General features: G+C 44.2%; 1 protein-coding gene across 1 annotated transcript in view; it reads left to right on the forward strand.

Annotated features, from left to right (window-relative positions):
* The first annotated feature begins 6318 nt into the window (after positions 1-6318).
* The window catches only part of LOC144104973 (venom metalloproteinase BumaMPs1-like), a 38223-nt gene continuing 29067 nt past the window's right edge, over positions 6319-15474 (forward strand). The window contains exons 1-7 of the mRNA XM_077638197.1: positions 6319-6468; positions 7133-7305; positions 12658-12750; positions 14008-14128; positions 14785-14844; positions 14905-15023; positions 15100-15171. Of these exons, the coding sequence (XP_077494323.1) occupies positions 6399-6468; positions 7133-7305; positions 12658-12750; positions 14008-14128; positions 14785-14844; positions 14905-15023; positions 15100-15171 (708 nt within the window). The 5' untranslated portion in view covers positions 6319-6398. The remainder of the gene's footprint in view (positions 6469-7132; positions 7306-12657; positions 12751-14007; positions 14129-14784; positions 14845-14904; positions 15024-15099; positions 15172-15474) is intronic.

A 15474-nucleotide genomic window follows, 5' to 3' on the forward strand; every position in this document is an offset into this window, starting at 1 on the left:
AGGCGCCCGTGTGCTGTGCGATGTCAGTGCACGTTAAAGATCCCCAGGTGGTCGAAATTATTCCGGAGTCCTCCACTACGGCACCTCTCTCTTCCTTTCTTCTTTCACTCCCTCTTTTACCCTTCCCTTACGGCGCGGTTCAGGTGTCCAACGATATATGAGACAGATACTGCGCCATTTCCTTTCCCTCCAAAAACCAATTATTATTATTATTATTATTCATTCATACGGAGGCGTTCCTCGTAGCAACTTCACACGGTGGAATCTAATAACAAAGGAGCAATTAGTCATTAGCATCGGTTCAAGCGCAGCCATACGGTTACAAGTAAAACTAATGCAGCTTTTGCGGGAACCTTGTAGCTGAAGTAAAATTTGTCCTCGTCTGGGAATCGAACCTGGCACCGCTCCCTATCTTGGGCAGTCGCAATGTGAACTAAGCTGTCGAGGATGTCCATCCGGTTCATGGTAGCACGAAAGAAAATTGTTCAACTTGAAGTGCATGCGAAGTTTATGCATAGTTTTAAGGGCATCATTCCCTCCCCCCTCTCAAGGTTAAGCGCGTTTTTGAGGAAGGAGTGTGATTAGCACAATTATCACCTAGTATTTTTCCAGGGAGGAGTTTATTGACAAATATCCAAAGAAAATAATGATGCAAAGGCAAGTGAAATAGTTTTTGGCACCTAAGATTAGAAAATCTACATGTACGCCTATCAGTTTGCCTAAGGTTATTTTTAAGTCTATGGCCGGATCTTACAAACTGTCGGAACGTGAGGATTCTTGGTTTCGTACAACGTGCTTGAGTTTCATTATTCTAAAAAAAGTTATGAAAAGTTATGCACGCTACATAACAACATCAAGGAGAGCGGCAGCACGAAGAAACAAGGACGACAGAGAGACACGACAACACAGGAAAAGCGCTGAAGCGCACTCTCTCTCTTTCGTCCTTGTTGCTTTGTGCTGCCGCTCTCCTTGATGATTCAGCAGCTATCTCGCACCGAGATATTAATCCATACCTAACAACAGTATATTATAATATGCCCTGATTGTAAATATCATTGCTCGAATAGCTGGTATCGGAAACTGAGCAGGCGTTGCAATTGCCAAAGTTATGCTGCACTTCAATCTCCAGCACCATACTCTCAGCTTTCGCCGCTTAAGCCAATTCAAATCAACCTACAAGAACCGCTTTATTCAGTATGACAGATTTATATACACCCCCTGCTCAGTTTGTTCCTGGCGGCGACTAAGTTTTGGCGAATTGCCTGCTCATTACTAAAAGACTGAAAGCAGTATTCTAGGCTCATAGCTAGCGCATTAGTTTCCTGGCTTGTTGTGTGTACTGATATTTCGTTGAGACGAATGATACACAGGCCGATTTGTTGAACATAATCCCAAAAGACAACCACAAGTTTCTCACTGCGCCTATGCATGGTGTGTATCGTTGCACCCACGCAGACACAAGAATCAGATTCGCGATAGAAAATTATTAGCCATTTATTTGATAAATACAGATCGAAACGAAAAAATAAATGCCATAGTTAACGACTAAAAGCGGATCCCCTGTACAAAATAACTTGGAGATGATTCAAACAGTTGTCAGAATAATAATACTGGGAATGTCCGAAAACCTAAACTATGGAAAGTTTCTCACGAAAACGAAATAACATTGCCAAAGTGTGTTGTTTGTTCTTCTCATGCTTTTGATATTTATAATGTACAGTTCTCTGAGAAACCCTATGGATTATAGATCAGTCCGAAGTAATAGTGTTGCTCGAAAATCAGTTATGTGCTTCAGTCTAAACACGTGCAAATTCGGCATTTTAGTCAGTTTGTACATAAAGAAGTGAAAGATATGGCTCTTCACATTCGCTTGGCATTTGCAGCTTTTAACCTCTTGATGATGCTCAGTTCTGGAATCCGCCGCTGGGTCTGAGAGGTTCGGCGGCTCAGCGCGGATTCGTGAAATGCTATTAGACGAGTTGGCCGCATTTTCATAGAAGTTGAATGGTAAATTGCTTGTGTGATATGATGTGAGTGTATATGAAAGGGCACAAGATTGTTGAAATTACTTCGGAGTCCTGCACTCCATTCCTTCTTCGCAACTAGTTAATGGTTTATGGGGTTTAACGTCCTAAAGCAATTCCGGCCACCACGTTACACCATTCGCATCAATGGCGAAGCCATTCCCTATGAGAGAAGCCACTGCTTCCTTGGTGTTGTCATCGACAAGAACCTCTCGTGGAGTCCACATATCTACGACATGAGGAGACTAATTGCGATTGTCCACGGCCTCTCCTTCCTCGGAGGAAAGTCCTGGGGCGCATCTGTGCGCTCGATGCTACAACTGTACCGTTCCCTATTTCTGGGCTACATGTGGTACAGTCTTCCGATATTCAGTTTCATTCGAAAGACAAATATCAAGACTCTTGAAAGTGTGCAAGCGCAAGCTCTCCGTGTCTGCCTTGGACTGCCTAAATGTGCATCAACAGCAGCAACTGTTCTTGCTGCCTGGGAAAATCCGGTTACTACATACATTGCTGTTGACACCATGAGAACACATACTTGGCACCTCACACGGGTTCCCTGTCCTCACCTCGCAACACTCCCAATAATTAGGCCGCATACTGCATTCGCTAAAGTCATTTAATCCCATCGCGCATATCTTCCATCGGAGTTCACCCCTGCGTCAAGTCCGTGCTCAACCTTATGGAGTCTTCATGAACCTCGAGTTCACCTCTACATTCCTGGCATTACGATGAAAGCTGGTTTATCACTGCCCGCTCTCAAACAACTGACTTTGAACCACCTGCCTTCTTACCACAGTCACCGCATACATGTTTACACAGATCGATCAGTTCACTCGACCAGTTCTGCAGGGTCGGTGGTGATACCGGCCAGATCCATCTTCATGAAAGTGAAGACGACCTATCCAACATTTTCAAATGGTGCGGAGCTCGCAGCCTTACAGGCTGCGGTAGAGTTCATCAGTCAAGAACCTCCACATGACTGGACGGCTTTCACCGACTCTAAAGCAGCCCTTTAAGCTGCGCTACGCCGCGGGTCGCCGGAACAAATTGTTGCTGAGATCCGTCTACTGTACCATGGCGCCGTATCCAAAGGTCATGACATCATTTTTCAATGACTGCCAGGACACTGTGGCATTAACGGTAATCACCAGGCCGATGCGGCTGCGCGTTCTGCTCACAACGATGGACTTCCAGTGAGGATCCCAATATCAAGACCTGACGTTGCATGTGGCCTTCGTCCTTTGGCGCTGAAGCTCGTACTTTCAGCTTGGAACACGGGAGAGTTTTGCAACCTCCGCCTCAAGGCACTGGACTCTGGACTGCGCCTTCGTCTTCCACGTAACTTAGCACGTCGCGAAGCAACAGTGTTATGCCGTTTATGGATCGGTGTTGCTTTTACGAACTACTATGCTTTCCGGATGGGGATGGCCGACAGCCCTGCCTGTGAAAGCTGTGGTTATAAGGAGACCACCGCTCATCTCTGTGAGTGCCCTGCATTTGCGAGTGCAAGTCATACGCTGTGTTGTTCCCTGGACCGCCTCGATCCTCGCCCATTAACAGAGCAAAAGATCCTCGGTCTGTGGCTGCAGCAGTCGACTGCCCTCAAGGCATACAAGGCACTCTTTGCCTACTTGAGAGCGACTGGATTGAGTGACAAATTGTGACAGCGTTGTGTGTGTGCGTTATGCCTTTTTTCCTTCTCTCTTCCTCCTTTCAGTCTCCTAATTACTCTTCCCCAGTGCAGGGTAGCCTGCCGGAACCCCTTTCTGGTTAATATCCCTGCCTTTCCCTCCTCCTCTTTATCTGTCTGTCTGTCTGTCTGTCTGTCTGTCTGTCTGTCTGTCTGTCTGTCTGTCTGTCTGTCTGTCTGTCTGTCTGTCTGTCTGTCTGTCTGTCTGTCTGTCTGTCTGTCTGTCTGTCTGCCTGCCTGCCTGCCTGCCTGTCTGTCTGTCTGTCTGTCTGTCTGTCTGTCTGTCTGTCTGTCTGTCTGTCTGTCTGTCTGTCTGTCTGTCTGTCTGTCTGTCTGTCTGTCTGTCTGTCTGTCTGTCTGTCTGTCTGTCTGTCTGTCTGTCTGTCTGTCTGTCTGTCTGTCTGTCTGTCTGTCTGTCTGTCTGTCTGTCTGTCTGTCTGTCTGTCTGTCTGTCTGTCTGTCTGTCTGTCTGTCTGTCTGTCTGTCTGTCTGTCTGTCTGTCTGTCTGTCTGTCTGTCTGTCTGTCTGTCTGTCTGTCTGTCTGTCTGTCTGTCTGTCTGTCTGTCTGTCTGTCTGTCTGTCTGTCTGTCTGTCTGTCTGTCTGTCTGTCTGTCTGTCTGTCTGTCTGTCTGTCTGTCTGTCTATCTATCTATCTATCTATCTATCTATCTATCTATCTATCTATCTATCTATCTATCTATCTATCTATCTATCTATCTATCTATCTATCTATCTATCTATCTATCTATCTATCTATCTATCTATCTATCTATCTATCTATCTATCTATCTATCTATCTATCTATCTATCTATCTATCTATCTATCTATCTATCTATCTATCTATCTATCTATCTATCTATCTATCTATCTATCTATCTATCTATCTATCTATCTATCTATCTATCTATCTATCTATCTATCTATCTATCTATCTATCTATCTATCTATCTATCTATCTATCTATCTATCTATCTATCTATCTATCTATCTATCTATCTATCTATCTATCTATCTATCTATCTATCTATCTATCTATCTATCTATCTATCTATCTATCTATCTATCTATCTATCTATCTATCTATCTATCTATCTATCTATCTATCTATCTATCTATCTATCTATCTATCTATCTATCTATCTATCTATCTATCTATCTATCTATCTATCTATCTATCTATCTATCTATCTATCTATCTATCTATCTATCTATCTGGCTATGAGGGACACCGTAGTGGAGGGCTCCGGAAAATTTCTACACACTACTATACCTTTTTGAGAAAGAAGTCTATCTAAAAACATTAAAATATTACCAGGCTATGCTATCACTGAGTGCCTTAGGTTGTTTGATTGCTTTGATAGAAACATCCCATACATAGCGGTTAGCTAAAGTGAGCATCGTAATTAAGAAGGCGGCACGCCAAGTATAACGGGTGATTAGATTTATTTCGAAGAAAACTAGTCATGGTGACGAGTCTCGTAAGAGAACGGCAATTCACCAACCATCGAAGGCCAAGTACTGAAGGTGTAAAAGAGGCCATCTGTTCGGTGCAAGGAGTGACTGCACGTGTTTACCAGGAGAAATAAATAGCTCTCTAATAAGAAGGGTGAAATATTTGTGGCAGACGCTCTCAGTACATGAATAGCGCCTGTACGTTAGAATAGCAATTGTACTTTGTACACACACGTGGAGCAGTGGCGGGGAGGCTAATTGATATGTTTGCAAATAACAACTTAGAACATTAAATTAGACATCGAGGTACAGGAAAAAATGTTTGGATAATATTTTCAGTCAGGAAAACAGGACTGTCATTTGGGGAACACCCACAGAATAATGATGGGATGGTTGGAATGAAAAGGAAATGAGAGCGAATGGGACATATAATGTCACGAAGAGATGACGGACTGTTCCTAATGGTAGCGGGATGTTCTCGCTGAAAAGAAAACTTTAGTCGAGAACGACGGAGACTGAAGTGGCGAGATTTGATTAGCAAATATGCAGAGATGCAGTGACTGCAGCTGGACACTAAAGGAGGGGGGCTAATAGGTGATTCCTGAGAGGACTTTTGTCTTGCAGTGGAAGTAACTGTGCTGCTCTTGATAATGATGTCCCTCGCTAAGGGCGAATTGACCACTGAAACGTACCAACGGACTGAGCAGTGCGAGGAAGGTCGTAATTGGTGTAGTCGGGCGAAGTAGACGTCAGCAGTTCACACCAGCGCTTCATTAAAAATTTGCACCTTTTGTAAAAGTTCTCGAGCGGCAATTGAACCACGAGAACAAAAGTGTGTGGCAAGTCAAACTTGCTTTCAGAAGGCATGGCAGTAGTTTCTTCAATTGCAGCTTTTATTTTTCTACTTTTACCTATATGAAAGAAAAAGGCTATTCGAAAATTTCATGCGTTATTTTAGATGCTCAACCTGCGGGGGGGGGGGGGGGGGGGGGGGCAATGTACTACCTTCAAAAAGAAAAATATCAGTCGTGCACGTCATCACACTGAACCTTTCCTGCCTCGTTTATGTGATGACGAATGGCCGGTTGCACAATGACAAAAGCAGTAACAAGATATATAATCCACAAGCGTAACATATCTTCAGGTTCTTCGCAAGCGTCAGCTGACTACTCACAGTGCAGTATTGCCCCGCAAGCCACTGCGAAATCAGCTCCGTATAAAATAAGTAATGGAATATCTAGGTTTAGCCTCTGTTGCATATTTTTTGTGTCTGCTTATAGCGTCCCTTGGTGCCGGATGTGAGTATTGATGCTGCAAGCGAAAAATTTTCCCTATTATTGTTCCTACTTAAGATTGAAAGAATAGTCACATTAGGAAGCATGCCAGCAAGCAAGGCATCGAAGGGCATTATGCACAAGGAAAATGTGGCTTTACTCAGGTAGAATAAACAGACAGGTAAGACAGATGAGGGTATGGTGGGTTCTTAGTTTAGTGCTCGTCAAGGTAAGGGTGATGAGAGTCCGGAGGCTAGGTAGGAGGTTATAATTTTGTTTAAAATTTTCTGCCTGTGTGTTTTGTTGCATAAGAATATAGCCTTTGCGGGAGTGCACTTCGTTTTAGAAATATTACGTGAACTGCGCAATATTATGAGCGGATTACTGCAGCTTAGATGTTGTGCGTGGCAAATAACTGCGATAACTCTTCAGAGGGGGGGTTTTCGCAATGTTGACTTTTTTTTATAGCGCATGCCATGAGGAGAAACAATCGAGTACTAATCATATTCCTTGCTTAGATATTAGCATGATCACTGAAACGCTGGAAGCGCAAAAGGTTAGGTATTCTTTAATGAATTTTATTTTCAACCCTCTCTTTATGCACTGCAGTACCAAGGTCACCTGTAATCATAAGACAACCCCTGCAGAAGTGTTTATATCTGCTTTGCCTTGTACCTATATCTTCCAGTGCCGACATATCAGTCAATCGTTTATCCGGAATTGTTCGATGAACGCAAAGACGAAGGTGTTAGAGTCCTGAAGATAAATGAGGACTTAACTCTCAACCTGGAACAGAGCTCTGTCCTCCACGAAGACTTCTTCATACGAACGTATCGCCAAGGCGTTCCTCAGCATACATACGTAAGGAATTTTTTCTCCTCCTTGAAAGTGCAGAAGCGTGAAAGAAGGTTTTCCCGCCTGGCGAAGATAAATATTCTCGCCATCTTACTACATTTCGAACAAATTAACTGTAGCTGCGACATGACAAGAATTCGAGAGGAGTTGGCCATGGTAGTGACCTCGTTGAGAAACAAAGCAGCTTTGGACATTAGTATTTCATTATAGTAAGGGATGAAGACGCAAAAACCGCTCTAAACTGAAATAACAGGAATTGAACGAGAGCCGCGAGCGTAAGGTGCATGTTTAAAAATATGAAACCGCAAAATGTCACCTGTCACAGGCGTGCCAAAAATTTTTTCCAAGAAGACTTGAACCTTGACACCCCAAACACAGTATGATACTCTACTAAGGTATATTGCACGACGAATGTTAAAGCACAACCTTTGTTTATTACTCTAGAGCCAAGTGAATCTACTGCTGCACCCATCGCGGTGCATCAGCGGTTCGAGGTTTTGCTGCTAAGCCGAAGTCCGCGAGGTGAAACACCGGCTGGGCTGGTCGCATTTATCTGGAGGCGAAATAATAATAATAATTGGTTTGGGGGAAAGGAAGTGCCGCAGTATCTGTCTCATATATCCTTGGGCACCTGAACCACGCCGCAATGAAAGGGATAAAGGAGGGAGTGAAAGAAGAAAAGAAGAAAGAGGTGCCGTAGTGGAGGGCTCCGGTATAATTTCGACCACCTGGCGATCTTTAACGTGCACTGACATCGCACAGCATACGGGCGCCTTAGCGTTTTTTCTCCATAAAAAGGCAGCCGCCGCGGTCGGGTTCGAACCCGGGAACTCCGGATCAGTAGTCGAGCACCCTAACCACTGAGCCACCGCGGCGGGTGGAGGCGAAATGCAGAAGAACTCCTATCCTCTGCGAAGCGTGCAAACTTTGAGTGAGCCCTGGCGGTCGGTATAATTCCGGGCGTTTCCAATTAGTCTTTCGCACATCCCCCGTGCAGCTTTGGGATGCTAGGTGCTAAATACCACCATCAACGGACTGTAAGAATACGCTTTATTTCCGCGGGAGAGTATTCGCGATCTCCTTGGCCTATAGGGGACACGACAAAATCAAAGATGGCTGCCTGGAAGAGTGCAACGCCGTTTCACCTATGTGCGCTGTAGCATAATGCTGATGGTGTACGTGCTCCGAATTTGGTAAGCAACCATGTGCCACTGTAATTGACATGGCCACTCAGGAAATGTAATGAGGCTCATTGAGGCAGGGCAGACCGAGGCTTGATGTTTAATTGAAGGCGGAGAAGTGCAGATTGTGCGTACATAGCATGATTTGCTGAGGGACGAAAGCTGATTTCGACCGGTTAGGTGCATACAGTAGTGCTGCGCATACTTCTCTGTTAAGGTATTTCAGCTTGCCTTGTTTGACTGTAACATACATCGCCCCGCTTAGTCCATGAACGCCGCGGTGTCGCGTGATCGAGTACGTATGGCAAGCATTTGGTGCGCAGAGTGTTTCTAAGGGAACACTTTTATATGTTTAACTTCTATCAGTGTTGGCGCATGAAAATTGGATTAAGCACATTAAAAAATGCCTTTCATGCACAGGCGCACGCAGCAGTCTTCCGAACATGGATACTACGGGAAAACATTTTTTAACGGTCTAAGCATGTAGCTGTGAAGTTAATAGAGTGGTTCCCGGCGCGACCCGCGCAGCGCATGCCCTTTACGCTGTAGTCCGCAGCTTCTGGTTGATAAAAAAAATCAGCTTTTTTACTGACTCTGCGTTTCGAAAACTTCCGGAGGATCGTATACATTTAGAGGTGCTTGCATGCTGGTTTATTCTCTCGCCGGACACCACAGTCTGGTGGCTCAAGCGCAACACAAAGATCGTAAAAACGCATTCGATCGCGTAAGTGACGGCCGAATAAGAGGATTTTGACCAAATAGTTTCATGTAGCCTGAGTGTAGTGCTCGCAAGAGTTGGCAGCTTAACGAGAAAATTATTAACGGAATTCGTCACCCGCTGCACATTAGAGAAGTCGTCGAGGCCGCGGTAGATATCACGCCATGCTAGATCGTTTTATATGATTCTGCTGGTTTTTAGAATATAACCGCCATTCCACTCATTGGGCAGGGTTAATTGGAGAGACATCGGAGAGGCCTTTGCCCTGAAGTGGGTGGAGTCAGGCTGATGATGATGATGATGGTCCCACACATTATTAGTTCCATGCTTCAAAAAAGTTGTTTTGCAAACAAAAATCACACTTTTGTAGACCACCTGGCTTTTGCGCTTCCAGGACCAGTCCTTTTGGAAGGCGTCGCTAAGACCTTGTAGCAAAATGATGAGCGTTTTGCCTTAGCAGGCCAAACAACTGCGTTTTGATTAACCGCAATACTTGAGAGCAAATCCCTGGCAGTGAAACCTGCACTGAAGACATTCACGGGCGACACGCATACCAGTATGGAGCATCGTAACCTGTCCATACTTCTGATGAATACACACTTGCTAGAATTGAAGAATACATGGTTGTAGACAACTCGGTCGGCTTACTGAAGCACCAACGCAGTTGTTTGATTTCGTTTTTCGTCTCCATGTTTTTAGAAAGGAAAATGGAGGAGCGTACACCGCTGGCTAAGCGTGAAATGGGGTTGAGCTGCTGTCCGTTCGCCCGCTGTACCCTCTTCTTGGCGTTTCTCTGTCTCTCCGCCAAGTGGCGCGGTGGTCTACTGACATTGCGAATACGTATATGCTGGTTCTAATCCAATGTTTATGGTAATCCCCAAGGCGGAGTACATTTTCAGTAAGGCAGTAATTACCCATTAGAATCCACTCAAGAGGAGTCATACGGCTACGTAAGAAAGCTATACACCTTTCTGAGAAACTTTGTAGTTTCATATGAACTGACCATGGTCCTCTGACGATGACGAAGCGAAATAGCCTTCCTCGAAGCCCATAATATATGTTTGCATTGGACTGTAGCGCACTGGCTGGAAAATTAGGGGAATGACAAATCGGAGCACTATTGTACGATGTATTGTCTTAGTTTCAAGTCTACATAATAAAATGAAAACATTACGGCAATCATCTCTAGTTCAATATGTCTTAAAGACGAATAAATGAGCAAAAATGCTGCCCCGACAATACACGACCTGTTTTTACGCTCAGAAGTGTTGCCATGAGAAGACCGCAATTATAAATTGACGGGCTGAGCCACGACACTGTGCCTCAGACTCTTGAAAGCCGGCAAGCTCAGAAGTTTGTTTCCATCATGTCGGAAATCCGCCGCGGAAGCTCGGTGCTTATGGTGCTTGACTGCTGACCCGAAATATGTAGGCTCGAACCCGGCCGCAGGGGTCGCATTTCAATATAGGCGAAACGCTAAAGAACAATGAATCACGGGCCACATCAGTGGCCTTTAATGTCAGGGCTCATTAAAGAACCGTGGATGGTGAAAATTATTCGCCGTCCTCCACAATGGCGTCCCTCACAGCCTAGGTCGCTTTGGGATGTAAGCCTCATAAAATCAAAACCCAGACCACCATCAAAACCCACACCACCACAACAGATGTTTCCCCCGGAAAGCTTCATTAACTGAAAAGACATCACAGCTTGAAATCTGGAAAAAATACTGATTTTGTTTCTTTCACGCCAGCACCTGTTGACAACAATTTTATCGGCGCCATGGTTTGTTTGCTGCACGATTTTGAATGTGCTGACCATCGCTTATGGAGCTGATACGGGCCGGAGCTCGTTTTTTATATCTCATGTTGCAGTAAACCTAAAAACACAATGTACGACAAGCCATTAAAACTCAACGTTTTTCTAGGTATCTTCTCTTTCTTTTAATAACACAATGTTCAAATAAGAGAGTGCTTAGTCATTCCTTTGAAGACGCAAACACGGTGTCCATTTAAGACACTTAAGTTTCGTCCTGACAATTATTCTTCGTGTGTTCAAGAGGACACTGTCTCATGGCTTTTTATCAACTAAGCTTAAAACAGGAAATATTTCATAGTTTCAATTCTATAGATCATCCACATTGCTGTGTAAATAATTCGCCTGATATATCAAGGTCTTAATTAGCTCTGTTTCTTCGTTTGTTTCTTATATCGAAATGCTGCTGACAGCAGTGCTGCCCAAGCAAGAGATGGCTACATCGAGTTAAGTGGCAATAAATTCACAACAGGATTTACAAAAGTAAAATCGACAACCGACACTTTCAGATAGTTCCCCTCTTTAATTGGGAGCGTCGGCCCGAAAGATGCGGGTTCGATCCCGGCAGCAGCGTTCGAATTTCGATGGAGGCGAAATTCTAGAGGCCCGTGGGCTGTGTGATGTCAGTGCATGTTAAGGAACCCCAGGTGGTCAAAATTTCCGGAGCCCTTCACTACGGTGTCTCTCATAGCCGGAGTCGTTTTGGGACGTTAAACCCCCATAAACCATAAACAAATTGGGAGAGCAAAAAAGGCTTATGAAATGTCCTAGTCCACGCAAAGTAGGGGCTAGTAATGATCGAGTGGTTGATTCTACATAGCCTGTGTTGTGAGAGGAAAGATGACATTTGCTCGGCAAAACAAATCCGTTCTGATAGCTCAGTTAAAGCAATTTTAGCATGGCAATCTTTCGGCGTAAACTGACAGGGCTCGAATCAGTCGCTGCAGCATATAGGAAACAAAGGATAAGATCTGCAGTGTGATGCATTAAATCTAGCAGCATGTCTTTGAATAAGCTCTACTTGAGCAATTTCCGGTAACATAGTGTGGGTCCCATGGCGCAGAGGCGCACTTAAAGACTTGGCGAACTACAGTGCGGTGTGCTTCCAGTTTAGCCCCCTAACGGTGAACTTTTTATTTTCAGCGCAGAAAGCACAGTTTATTAAACTTGGTTGTGCAGATGTTCTTAAAATGCTTGTCCCGTGCTCAAATATCCTTGACCAAAAACATAAGTTCTCCCCTCGGCCTTTTCAAGTGTACAGCATACTTCGCCTCTTATGGCTGCATGCCTAGCACGCCATTAGTCAGTAGCTGCCGCGTGTCTCGTGCTCAAAATTTTGATACTGTGATGGGTTGTCCATTATTATTCAGCGCTGGCGCTAGTTACGCTTCTCTGTGCCGAAGAACTGCTGCATGGGTGTCCGCGGTACAACGGTAGTGGAAGCCCTTGATTTAAGAACGACTAATAAAATCTTGGCGATCAAACACGCTTTAATAGTTATGATGGTGTGTGGTATTCGCGACGAATGAAACTTCCTTTTGCCAAGTACCGCCTTGCACAGGATGTTTCTTTATTTCGTCCACAGCGTGTGTTTTATGTCACATTTCGTGTCAGCTATATAGATTGTTTTTTTTTTATTTTCTTCAGTATGACGTCGAAGCCTTGCAGGAAGATTTGTCCCATGACAAAAGACGCCTGGCGGCTGTTTTTCTGTCCGAAGAAGACGGCACACTTAAAGTGGTACGAAGTGAATCTACGGTTTTTGCTTTATTTGTGGTACTTGGCTACGCTTCCGGTTTACTGAAAACACTGAAGAACAGAGCTATTTTGATACGAGCAGTGTTATAAGTGATACTATTTCTTTTCGTACAAGAACTTTATCTGTAACTTCCGCGCAGTAGCTAATGCTGCCTAATGGCAGAGCTGCCAGTTCAGATTGTTACGAACTGGTGATGGACATGCCACCCTGGTGCGTCCCTTGGAATTAATTAAAGTGCATTCTACATATGCTTGTGTGCCGTGAGCTTGTCTGCTACTGGTTGTTCTTTAGCTAACCACGTGAGTGTTATTCGTCCCTTTGAGTCGGGTACACTCCCATCAGCATGGAATAAGTGCAGAAGAAAAACATTCAAAAGGCCTCCAGCGAAACTAAAACGCGCTTTGCTGCTTTTGAGAAAAATCAGCGCACAGCATCGGCATTGCTGCTTTCGTGCAGGGTGGCACAAATCAATCAATTAGATTGTATCCATCAGTGTTATACGGAGACTGAAAAGTGCGGTCAGCGATAGTAGAGACCATTGTGGATACCATTAATCCGAACCTAAAATTTGATATTGCACGCCCTGATCGCCTACTACAATTCACTAACTGAAACCAATTTGCGCACTGCTGAACTTCAAAATTTACTAGGAAGACTATAGCTCTTTTTCCTGATTATCAAGATATCTCGCTCATTTGATCACGCCTGTCAAAACCGTTGTTAGATGGCGAACGAAATGTTGTTTTAACCTGAACAGTCCACTTCAGGGAATTACTTAGTCTTCGCGCGTACACTCGGCGTAAAAGGATTAGTGGTCATGTGTGACAATACGTGACGCGCAAAACCACGAAGACGCACGTGCGTATCTGACACTCGCCTACCTGACATCCCTCCGCAAACTCCGTTTTACTACACGGCAGCCCGGCTCAGAATTTATTATCACTCCCACTAGCGTCACAATTTTGCAGCACCACAGGTGTCTGAAATTTGCGTTACTATTAAGTGTAACGTGATGAAATTTTTCGCTTTGGAACAGGTTACAATCTTTCCACGTTCAATTGTAGGTCTTGACAAGATCCACAAGGTTTGTATTATTGTGCTTGCTTTAATAAAGAGTGTGCGCGTATTCCGCATTCGAGTTCTCTGTGCTCAGCCACAAGCTACTGGCGCGCTGGCCGGTGTCTTTGCCATGATATAAAGAGACAGAGCATGAACTCATCCGATAGTTCTTCCTGCAGGAAGGAGTCGTTGGTCCGAATTTGAAGATCAAGCCCATAGTCGGCGCGGAACGCTCGGAAAATGGCTTGCACCCGCATATGCTTGAAGCTATTGAAGACTCCGGTTCCGATAATGTTTACGGTATGTGCAAACCATTCTTCACGTTTTGTGGATTATAAGATTATTCTTGATAGAATTTGGTTGTCAATTCTTTTAAGCAAACTGGTAACCATAAGCAGTGTTATACTGGTCAAATGTTTAGGAGAATCTCTTAAAGTGGAGTATATTTGTAACAATAGAGCAATTACTCATTGCCATCCACCAAAGCGGGGTGGATAATTACAGATCTACTCCACTTTGAGGAATTCTCGTATACAATTGACCAGCACCGTTCCCACTTCGAGTTATTGATCAATTCGCTCTGGCCTTACCATAAGCGTGCCCTTAAGGTTATTAGCTCAGTTGGTAGAGCGACTGCTCCTGTGAAGCGGCGGTCCTGGGTCCAAACTCCGGACCCAGACAAATTTTTCTTTAACTACGAAGTTTATCAGAAAGCTGTATAGTTTCCTTTGTAGCCGTATGGATGTGCTAGGGCAGATGCCAATGAGTAATTACTCCCTTATTATAGTATTATATTGTCAGTTACTCCGTATTGCTCAGAGACTTGCACTAAGCAAAAAAAAGTAGAAATGAGACTAATCGCGGAGATTCTGAGCTACTCTTTGAGATTTTTTTTCGATTGACAACAGGAGGAGCAATTGCAGCGGTCACAGTCCATATGTACTTTCACGTTCCAGGTAAAATTCCGGATGAAAGACCAATGCTCGTGTCTGCGCGTTCCAGTGGTTTTGATCCAGGTAACGAGACTCTATATTGTACCAGCTCACAGTGCACATGACATGACGCTATCATTTCAGATAAATACAGCGTAACAGAAGTAAACCCTGAGCTGTTTGTTGTTGTGGACTCAAGTTTTCAAGCCCAGTTCAATAGCACAAAGCTTATGATGAAGTACTTATTTATCGAATTCAATGTTGTAAGTTGCGATTTCGTATTATGAAGGCAAATCCCATTAAACTGCGGCAAATAAATACCGTTTGTTTTCTTTTCAGGTTAACATACGTTACCTAACAGTGAGGAACCCCAGAATTAAACTCATATTCCGAGGCGTTGAGCTTAGCGACGTGAGTACTTGCTCGTTTCATGTGATCGTATGTAGTGATTAGCAAAGCTGGCTAAATTTTTCGACTTTAGTGATGTGGGTTTAGAGCTTAGGACTGCTTTGTCGTGCTTATTGAGTGGAATTATGTGCCCAACAGGTTACCTTCCTATAGCATGTGTTAAAGAGGCTGTGAGGGGGTTGCACTGAGGCTACAAAAAGCATCAGAGCGATATTAGCGATCATTCTCCTGCAGAAAGTGTCGACACTGGTTATGTAGCATCTGTGATATCGACGATAAAAAGGGGCTCTGTTCGTGTTCCCTGCC

Source organism: Amblyomma americanum, chromosome 9 (genome assembly GCF_052857255.1).
Source record: "Amblyomma americanum isolate KBUSLIRL-KWMA chromosome 9, ASM5285725v1, whole genome shotgun sequence".
Classification (NCBI taxonomy): domain Eukaryota; kingdom Metazoa; phylum Arthropoda; class Arachnida; order Ixodida; family Ixodidae; genus Amblyomma; species Amblyomma americanum.